General features: G+C 45.6%; 1 protein-coding gene and 1 non-coding gene across 2 annotated transcripts; both read left to right on the top strand.

Annotated features, from left to right (window-relative positions):
• Positions 1–2,038: 2,038 nt before the first annotated feature.
• On the top strand, positions 2,039–2,111 carry TRNAG-ACC (transfer RNA glycine (anticodon ACC)). Its single transcript has one exon. It is a non-coding gene; the product is annotated as a tRNA-Gly (tRNA).
• A 7,488-nt stretch (positions 2,112–9,599) lies between these two features.
• Positions 9,600–10,541, top strand: LOC102533876 (olfactory receptor 5P55-like). The gene has a single exon (XM_015247792.3). It carries the CDS (start codon positions 9,600–9,602, stop codon positions 10,539–10,541), a length of 942 nt encoding a protein of 313 aa, XP_015103278.2.
• Positions 10,542–10,905: the final 364 nt, after the last annotated feature.

Genomic DNA, 10,905 nt, shown 5'->3' with positions numbered 1-10,905 from the left:
TCTGTTGTCACAGAGACTCAATCTTTCCTTGTGCAAAAGGAGGTATTTGGAAAATATTTTCACTTCCAGTAATGACATTCACATGAAATCTGAACCCTCTTGGCAGTGCCAGTGAACCCAGGTACTGACAAAACATTTACTGATGAGGAAACCTCCCTTAGAGACAATGTAACTCTGCTTTGATTCCCAATTATCAGGTGGCTGAAACAGGAAGCAACTCCCACCCCCTAAAAAGGAAGCAAAATGCTCCCAAGTAGCCCTGGGTGAAGAGTTGGTTTGTCAACTGATGACTCTTTGAAACATCACCAGGAAACCCGTTCCTCAACCAAAGCTAATTTTGTTAGACCTACTGTAGTAAGAGAGAATAAAGAATCTTAGTAGTTCTTAAAAGGAAGAAATCAAGAGAAGATATTTATAGGATTTGGGGGTCTGCATCCAAGTGGTTTAAGGTAGATTTTCCAAATCAGGGAGTGGATCAGGATTGGACAAAGTTTGTGACAATATAGTTTAGGATTGACAGATACAGGGAGGGAAGAGCCTGAAAGCAAATCTTGATACTCAAAGTATTGTTTGTTGAGAAAATTGTTTACCCAGGTGAGTGATCTATTGTCTTAATAGGAGAGATGTTTGCCTAGAGGATCAAACTGTGTGTTCAGATAAATTGGCTTGCAGGAATTCCACGAAGCCAACAGTGAAGTTATTTATTGGTTTATAGTTGTACCTTCCTAGGTCTGAATTTGGGGGAACAATTAGCCAAGTCATGTCGCCATAGGAAATCTCAGCTCTCAGTCTTAATAGTTAGGCTATGTGGGTGTAGATGATCCCCAAGCTCAAGTTCAGCTTATTTTTTTTTAACCACTGTGAGAGGCTATTCTGTTGCCATGGAACGAGAACTTCACCTCACTTCGTCCCATCAATGACATTAAGCCTGGGCTACCATATTCCCATCCCACCCCTCAAAGTGAGCAGAGATGGAGAAATAGTTTCAGCTGGAGAAGAGCTCATTGCCACGTGCAGAGAGTCTACCTGTGCCCTTTGATGGTTAATGAACATCAGCATTTATCCAAAAGGGTCTAACTGGGAACAGGAGTACATCACTACGGTAGTGTTGAGTCATTTTAGGAAATATTTTTTATTCAGAAAGCCTAGGTCTGCAGCCCCAGACTTCACCGGCTGTGTATAACTTCTGGCAAGCACCTTCCCCTCTCTGGACCTCTTCCCATTCCCAAAAATTTGAGCTAGATGTTCCCCAAGGGTTCTTTCAACTCCGGTTTTCTGGAGATCTTTGACTTGGCCCTAACGTATATCCACTCTTGATCAAAAAAAAAATGCAAAGACAATAAAGGACATCCATGTGGCTGTGTACATAGTCTTCATATAGGTTTCCCTGTCGGGCCAGCCTTCAAAAGCATGTCTAAGACCATGGACCTAGACTGCTTAGAAAAGAACCTACCAGCGTGCCTTACGCAAGCACGCACTAAAAGCTCGTAGCAGGTTACTGTCTTTCCCATTTACCACCCAGCAGTAAGAATGCATAGCGCTTTGGTTCTGCATCTCAGCTTCCAGGAGGATCCTGCCAGCTGATATAACTGGTATAAGAACATCAGTATTTCACTTCCGAATGAGATTTTTATGAAGAATTTTCTAGTCAGTGTACCTGAGGAGAGAGAGAGAAGGACTCTCCCAAATTACAGACTCATTTTTTGGCTGCGTGTGCTTGCTTAGTAACAAGTTAGTTTGGCAGTATTTGTACATTTGGTAAAATTTGGTCCAAGGCTTTTTTTTTTTTCCAAATTCTTTTTTTTTTTTTGAGGGGGGAGGTAATTAGGTTTATTTATTTATTTTTAGTAGAGGTCCTGGGTTCAATCTCCAGGACCTCGTGCATGCTAAGCATGTGCTCTACCACTGAGCTATATTCTCCCCTAAAGTCTTTCTTTCATTGCAACATATCACCTGTCAGTCAGGCTTGAAGGAATGGGGTCATATAGAACCTACCACTAACAACCAGAAACTTCTTATACTAAAAAACTGGGCAGGGGGATGGTGTAGCTCAGTGGCAGAGCACATGCTTACCATGCACGAGGTCCTGGGTTCAATCCCCAGTACCTCTGTTAAAAAAAAAGAAAAGGAAAGAAAAGAAAAAGAAATAAACAAATAAACTGAATTACCTTCCCCGCCAAAAATACAGATATATTTTAAAAACTGAATTGCCATAAATTACTCATGGGGATGTAATATACAGTATGGTACAGTATGGTGACTATAGTTAAAAATACTGTATTGCATATTTGAAAGCTGCTAAGAGAGTAGATCTTAAAAGTTCTCATCGCAAGAAAAAAAATTGTAACTATGTATGGGAAAGGATGTTAAGCAGACTTACGATAGCGATCATTTCTCAGTATACACAAATATCAAATCATTATGTTGTACAACTGAAACTAATATGTTATATATCAATTATATCTCAATTAAAAATATTTTAAAATAAAATTCAAAACATTTTTTAAAAAAAGAATTGCCTTAGATCAATTACCTAGATGCAAGCTCAGCAAATGAGAAGAAAGGGCTTCTCAGAGGAGACAGGAAGGAGCCTGGCCGCAGAAGCCTGAAAGATCTGAGTTAGGAGAGATGAAATAGAACAGGGGTCAGAGCCAGAGAAGACCTGCCCTTGAAGAATACATCATACAGCTGGGGCTGCTGTGTTAACAGACAGCATCCAAATCTCATTGGCTTACAAGGGCAGAAAGCTCATTTCTCACTCATAATTCATGTCCATCATGAGTCAGTGGTGAGTCTCCTTTTCACCCCAAGACTCAGGCTAACCCAAGGGGAGACCCTAGATCTTGGATGGGGCCAAACCCAGTCACGTGGCCAGGCTTAATTTAAGCAAGGAAAGAGAATGGGTAAGAATTCTTTCCTGAGAGCTGCAGGGAGGAGCGCTGACTCTCAGGCATCGTAATAAAATCTACCACAATGAAGGAGGCTAATTCATGTTCCTGGGTAGAGGACCAACCGCATGAAGAGGGCATTTTCAGGGAAGATGCATCAGACACCTTGTGCAAGTTGGGATACAGCGAGAAGGTCGGAGGACTCGGCGCTGTTTCAGTCCTACAGGTGAGATTCAGTAGATCTCTCCCCAGTGAAGACAGTCCCTCTTACCTGCAGGAACCATGGGCAATCCAGTCTCTCATCTGCTGAGACACTCTCCCAGATCAGTAGTCTAGGGACTGAATTTCTTTTACCTCAACAAGTCATTTGCCTAACAAGGCCCCTGGTGATTTCGCCTGGGATTGTGGAAACCCAAGATGCAGGCTCCCCAGGGAGTGAGCCAGTATCTTCCTTCCTGGGCTGGGAGAAGCAGTCCCTCTGCGGCCTCTTCTCAAGGACTTGCTCCTCCAGGGCCTGTACCTGGGGGTGTCCATCAGAGTTGCTTACAACAGTGAGAAGTTGGAAGTAGCTTACTTTCAACCAAGAGGGACCAGTTAAGTAAATGATGGCACACATACACAACAGAAAAATCTGCCGCCATTAAATATGAGTATGTACGCTGTTACTTTTTGATTGACACGGGGAAATGTCCATGGCATGAGTGAGAAAGTAAATGACAGAACAGCTTGTGTGGCATGATTCTGTTTGACCCCGCTTATGGAAAATTTTAGTCATGGGTGCATTAAGAGATTTATAACGTGAGCGTTCACCAATGCCCTTTTTCTGTGGTGGCAGGAATTCAGACGATGTTCTCCTTTCTTGGTTCTTTTCTGTGTTGCTCAAATTTTTTACAACCTAGCACGTGCTATTTTTACAAAGACAGCAGGGCTATTTTGTAGGGGGAAAGAATTATGATGGTTTGGGTGGTTTTTTGAGGTGGAGAGACGTATTTTCAGTATTGTTGGGTGAATATAACAATTATGATATAATCCCATGACTGTATATTTATAGCAAAAAAAAATACACACACACACACACACACACACACACATATATCATCAAGCATGTTTCCCAAGGTTATTCTGAAGATCGAAGGAAATAACAATTGGGAAAGTCACATCGTGACCTTGAAAGAGCCCACGTATGCTGATGTCATGAGCACCTTCAGTCACTGCCTGTGAGACCTGGGGATTATGTTGACATGTGTTCCCGTGTACATCTCGGCTTTTTGAGTCTCAATAACCTGAAAGGAGTGGCCCACCGGGGGTGGACTGTGTAAGTGAAGAGGTTCTGTCCTCAGGGGCTCCCAGACAACCCTCCCCAAGATCTCTCTAGCCCTCCTTAGAGAACACCTCCAGTTCCAAGGCTGCTCCTGGGAGAGCTACTCACAGATTCCCACTGGCATATTTCTGAACTCTAGGGTTCAGGATTTTAAGAAGCCAAATGAAAGGCAGGAGCCTTCCCAGCAATAAAAAATCTCAAAGCTTTGTTACCACTGTCTGAGAAGCTCTCTTGAGAAAGCTGGACAGAGGCAATCAATGAAAAGGGGAGAGGAACACCCCCAAGAGGTCTTCAAAAAACAAGGCTCATGGATGGATGGTCTCTGCTCAACCACAGGTAAGTGGGCTGAGAGGTGGAACGCTAATACCAGTAAAGGCTTACACTCCTTTATCCTCCCTTCCCCATAAACCGTGCTCACACTATTCAGATCTGATCAACAGCCCCAGCACCTAAGTGAGCGGGGAAAAATCAGAGCTCAGAAGCAGTGTGCAGGAAATTTGCGATTAATTTCCTTAGAGTTCTACCATGGGGCCTCTTGGCTTTTACAGCTCACACTCTCCTTGGCACATTCTGTCCCCTCTTAGCTTCAAGTACCAGCTTTACTTTGCACACCAGAGACCTGGGAGTTCACCTGACACTGCTCTCCTCCTCACACTGGCACCTTCAGTCCATGACCAAATCCTGACATGTTTATAGGCAGACATCTGTCAGATCCATTTACCTCTGTCTCCACCACCCACCCCCACTCTGGTTTAAGCTGTCGATCCCTCCTGGACGACTTCAGTGTCCTCCCCAACAGTCTCCCGCTCTGCTGAGCCTCCTCCCATCATTTCCCCACAAGTGCATGTAGAATGATCTTGTCAAAATGCGAATGTGGCCATGTCATCTCCCTGGTGAACATTCTTTAATGGCATCCCCTAAAAAAAATCCTTAACATGGTCTAGGCTGCTAGACAATAATAATAATAATGTAGGTTCTAGAACCTGACCACATGAACTCAGACCCCAGCACTGCCACCTTCCAGCTGAGCCTTTGCGCAAGTCCCTTAACTTCTTCATGCCTGGGTTTCCTCCTGCGTAAAATAGAGATTTCAATAGTATATCTCATAAGGTTGGTGAGAAGATTAAATAAACTAATAGTGTTTGGAACAGTGCTTGACACACAGGAAGCACCCAATGAATGTTACAAAACACTGCCTGCCTGCTGGCCTCAGCTTGCACACTCTCCCTCCTTGCCCTCTACCAGCACTGGCCCTTTATTCAGCTCCTCTTCCTCTCTGGGCTCTCTCAGACCTCAGGGCCTTTGCATAGGTTGTCCTCACTCTTCTTTCCTATGAAAAACTCCTCCGGGGGAAAATCCTCTTTAGTCACCTTGAGTCTAAGTTCCAGGCCTATAGCATTAAGTACCTCTACATTGGAGTTATTGTACCCATTGCAATTTTCCAGTAATTTGTGTGATTATATCATAAATGTTTGTCTTCCCCTCTAAACTCTGTAAATTCCACAAGAATGGGCACCACATCTGTTCTTTCCTTACCACTGGATCCTCACTTCCCACACAGTGCCGGGCACACAGTGATGCACAATGACTATATTCTGAATGACTGAACACATCCCTTGACTCTCAAACCTCCATCTCCTACACAGAACTCCCTCCTAAGCTTCAAAATGGAATACCCACCTGTCTCCTGGACCTGTGTCCTTGGTTCTCCCAAACTCCATCACAATCACAAATGGAACTCACCACATCCCTCCCTCCAACCTGTTTACCTGTCACAATGAGTGACATGACATTTTTCAGTCCATTACCCAAACCAGGAAACTGGTTGTCGTCCCAGACTCTCCTTCAGCCCATGTATCCAATTCGTGAGCACATAAATAAATAAACCCATCTCCTGAGTATTTCCCTGATCTTTCCAGTCTCTCTGAGAGCAAGGAACTCACCTACCTTGACCACCACTGTGTCTCCAGTACGAACATAGGACTCGATTATTTGTCAATCAGTAAATAACACTGCCCCAGCCAAGGCCACTATGATCAGCTGCTTAATGTAGCTCCCTGCCTCCCCTCTAACTTCCCCTGAATTCATTTTAGCAGCTTAGTCTGACCATGTCACCATCCTGCTTGAAATCCTTCAACAGTTCCCCACTTATAGGACTCTGCTTTCAGCGCCAGTCCTCCAGAAGCTGGACAGTATTTCCTCATAGTTAACAATGACCAGTATCGGTTAGTAAGTGTTTATTTTTAAAAAGCAAGGAATGAATAGTGCCTGGGCTAACCTGAGGGTCTGAAAACTCCAGTTTCTTCGCCCTTTCACCGCAGCTCATTCTATCAAAAGAAAATGTATTTATGAAATTAGCTGAGACTACAAACTGCTAATCACTGTACTTTACACACAAATATCAAGCAATTAAAGTTATAGCCAAAAGTGGCAAGTTCCCATCCTGTGCCCAAGGAAAGAGCAGAGCTGTCAGAGAGGGAACTGGTACCCATCCACGGCTCTGTACGATGTCCACGGGAAGGGGAGATCTTCAGACACTCTTAGGGACTCCCCCGTCTTGAGATGGCCTCCACCTTCATAAGCAGCCCCTCTTCTGACTTTGATTAAGCCTCCTCTTTTCTTTCCTGTCAGGACACTTGAACATTCTTACTCATGCGTTCTCATTGCCGTAGCAGCTCCTCATCAACTTCCCAGCAGAGGAACTGGAGGAGGCTGTCCTCCTCTCTCTCATCCAGGAATTTTTCCTGTGAATCCAGGGTCCTCCAAAGTTCACTGACACCCAGTGTTTTGGCCAACGCACACTTCCACTCAACTCCATCAGGGTGCCAGAGACCTGTGAGCCAGGTTCATGGGATCACTGAAGAGACAGGCCAAGGAAAGCTCCCCTGCCAGCTTCCTTCGTGCTTTCTCTGTGCTGAGGTCTTTAAGGACCACAGTGACCAGCATCCCTCCTCTCTATGCAAATTCTGAACCAGTTAAGAGAGAACAGGTAGAAGCGAGGCAGACAGAGAGCAAAGCTCCCCCTGCGTCACTGACACCACCTGGTGCTGCAGGACATGATCCATGCCTGTAAGTGGTCCTCTTAAAAATTAGACGGGCTTCATGACCTAGTTTTAAGACCTACATTATAGAGGAGCAGAGCACTACTGTGCTTCCGATGAGCAAAGAAGAGAGCAAAACAGAACTACACACATCCAGTTCCTTAACCCAAACTCACTGATTGCAAAAGGCCTCCCTCCTGCAGGACAATAGAGGTCAGGAGTGTTACACCGTGGATATCCGTCTTTGGGGAAGGAAACACGTGGAGCAGAGGTGAGGCATCCCCAGTAGTGCTCCCTACAGGTAAAGTCTGTACGTATTTTTTACATTTCAAGAGGCCAAGTGTTGTCAATAGATGCCGATAGCACAAAGCCACATTACCGGCTCTGATCAGAGGCCACCTATCTCTGGCTGTCCTGAGATACTCTCAAAGGGGCCCTGCCTTATGCCTCCTTTGTTCCCAGCCTCATTCAGACAATACAGAATTCCAAGCATTAACAACCAGCATGCCTTGGGCACCAATCAATCAGGACAGATGCTCCAACAACCAGAACCTACACTCAACCAATCAGAACTGACGTCCAACCAAATAGAGCAGATCCTGGCCCGTATCCCATGCAAGGGCTTCCCCTCACGATAGCAGCCTCGGTTATTTGAAAGCCCGGACACTGAGGATCCCTGAAGGCAAATTCTTGGGGGCATGACAGGAGCCGAGAGTACCTACATAAACATGAGATCCCTTCTGGGGAGGTTAAGGAGGTAGGCGTGAACTCGCCGACCTGTGCTCTCTGGTTAGAAAGCTCACCTCCAGCTCTGTCTTGAGAACTGCGCCCTGCCCTGGACTCCAGTGCCACAAGTCTGGCGTGTCCTACTGCCTTCATTCAGCTGTTTGTAGCCAAAACACAAGACGTTTGTCGTGGTTTTGTCAGACTAGAGTTGTCATATTTAGTGTAGCTGCCTATTCTCCCAAGTAAATATTTTTCTTAGTAGTAAATAATAAAACAGACTTTGTTTTCATTTATTTCATTTCATTTTCTCTCCTTGGATGATTAGCTCTGTCACTATAGAGAGACCAGAAAGCTCCATCTCCTGACAACTCAGAAGATCTCCATCAATAGCCAGGCATGTCCCCTGCTGGGTGCATTAGTGTCGTGGGGAGGCTGTAACGAAGTACCACAAACTGTAGGGCTTAAAGCAAGAAGAGGGAGGACGCAGCTCGGGGATAGAGCCATGCTTAGCATGCACAAGGTCCTGGGCTCAGTCCCCATTAAATAAATAATCCATTAAATAAACAAACCTAATTACCTCCCCCACCCCCACTGCAAAAAAAAGAAAAGAAAAGAAAATCAATTATACTTCAATTTAAAAACAAAAAACATGAAAAATATACTCCCTTGTAGTTCTGGCTGCCGGAAGTCCAAAATGAAGATATTGGCAGAGCCGTGCTCCCATAGAAGACTCAAGGGAGCAGTTCCTTCCTTCCTCGCCTCTTCCAGCTTCCAGGGGCACAAGGCCCTCCCTGGCTCGTGGCAGCGTCGCTCCAATCTCCGCCTCTGTCCTCACGTGGCCCCACCTTCCCCCTCTGCCTGTGTCTTCTCACGGCATTGTTCCCTCTGTATCTCCATTTTCTCCTCTTATAAGGACACAAGTCCCACTGGATTAAGGACCGACCCTAATGGAGTGCGACTTGACTTGATGGCTTCTGCAAAGACCGTTTCCAATAAGGTCACGTTCAACGGTCCCAGGCGTTAGCACTTCAGCCAGTCTTTTTGGGAGAAACAATTCAACCCACTTCACTGAAGGAATGACTGCTCTACTGAGTCACCTTGTATTCTGATGACTTTTGGCCTATTTTCTATGTCCCTGGCCTTGGGGACTGGCACTGTTGAAGCCTCAGCCCCCAAATAAATTCCAAATTCACCTTTTCATATATTCCCTCTCTGGGCCAGCACAGCAGCCCCCAAAACCCGCTAAGGATGCCAGTTCCCCATGGAACAGGGAACTTGGAGGCAGAAAATAATTACAACTATATAACAAGCGTATGATTATGAACTGACTGAGTTCTAATCCCACTTTCTTTATGAACTAGCTCTCTTACCTTGGGCAAACGGGTAATCTCACTAAATATAAAGGGCATTAATATTTAAATGTGAAAGCATGTATGAAGTTTCAACAGCTGTTTAGGAAATGAGTGAACACGTGATTTGTAGTAGGTGTTCAGTTCACGCCAGTATCCCCTTCCCAGTTCCCGTGGGACTGCCCGCTCTGAGGGCGTTAAAAGAGCTTCAGGCACTGACCCCAGGTCTGCCTCCAGGGTACAAGTAGATCTTATTTGGTGTCTCTGCAGTGACATGTGCCCCACAGTGGAGAACTGCACCCCAGTCGCCCGGTTCCTCCTGCTGGGGCTCACGGAGCAGGCAAGGCTCAAGGGCATCCTATTTGTGCCCTTCCTGTTCGTCTACTTGGTCACCCTCACGGGCAACCTGGCCATGATCACCCTGATCCACGCAGACCCACAGCTCCACACGCCCATGTACTTCTTCCTGAGTGCCCTCTCCTTCATAGACTCCTCCTTCTCCACGGTGAACACCCCCAGGCTGCTGGAGAGCTTCCTCACCTCAGGCCAGTCCATCTCCTTTGCAGGCTGTGTGGTCCAGATGGCCCTCATGACTCTCCACGGTACGGCCGAGTGTCTGCTCCTGGCCACCATGGCGTATGACCGATTCGCTGCCATCTGCCACCCTCTCCTCTACCACACCATCATGTCCCAAAGTCTGTGTGTCCAGCTGGTGGCAGCCACCTATACGGCTTCTGCGGCCATTTCAGCTTTGCTGACTGGGTACATCTTCAAGCTGCCCTACTGTGGTCCCAACATCGTTAACCACTACTTCTGTGACCTCCCCGCTGTGCTTCAGCTTGCCTGTGCAGACACTGCTGAGGTTGAATTCATCATCTTCTCATCTTCTGCCATGATTATCCTCTTTACCATCACCATTATCCTGGTCTCCTATGCCTACGTGCTGGTGACTATCTGCAGGATGCGTTCCCTTAAGGCTCAGAGCAAAGCGCTCTCCACCTGTGCTTCCCACCTCACCGTCATCTGTCTCTTCTATGGCACCATCACCTTCATGTATACTCAGCCACGCTCTCCCAGTTCCATGGAACAGAACAAGGTTGTGTCTGTCTTCTACACTGTGGTCATCCCCATGCTGAACCCTCTGATCTACAGCCTGAGGAATAAAGATGTGAAGGCTGCATTAAAGGGGAGATGCTTTGGCATGCTGCCTTCCTAACTGAGGGTGGGACATTCTATCCCAAGCCATAACGTGGTGGACACAACATGAAGCATGGATAAGATTAACACTTGGATAGAGGGAAATACATGCCAGCATTATTTTAAGTGCTTTACACATATCATAGAGAAGTTGTGGTGTATATATATACACATACATATATTTATGTATGTATGTGTATATATATGTGTGTGTACAATGGAATACTACTCAGCCATAAAGAGAATGAGATAATGTTATTTGCAGCAACATGGATGAACCTAGAGATTATCATCCTAAGTGAAGTAAATCAGAAAGAGAAAGACAAATACTGTATGATGTCATTTACACGTGGAATCTAAAATATGATACAAATGAACTTATT

This window comes from Vicugna pacos, chromosome 10 (genome assembly GCF_048564905.1).
Source record: "Vicugna pacos chromosome 10, VicPac4, whole genome shotgun sequence".
Lineage (NCBI taxonomy): Eukaryota > Metazoa > Chordata > Mammalia > Artiodactyla > Camelidae > Vicugna > Vicugna pacos.
This window is presented reverse-complemented; position numbering and strand designations above follow the sequence as displayed.

Excerpts from the sequence above, each read along its gene's own strand:
- LOC102533876 (XM_015247792.3), top strand. The coding sequence starts at position 9,600 with ATGTGCCCCACAGTGGAGAACTGCACCCCAGTCGCCCGGTTCCTCCTG.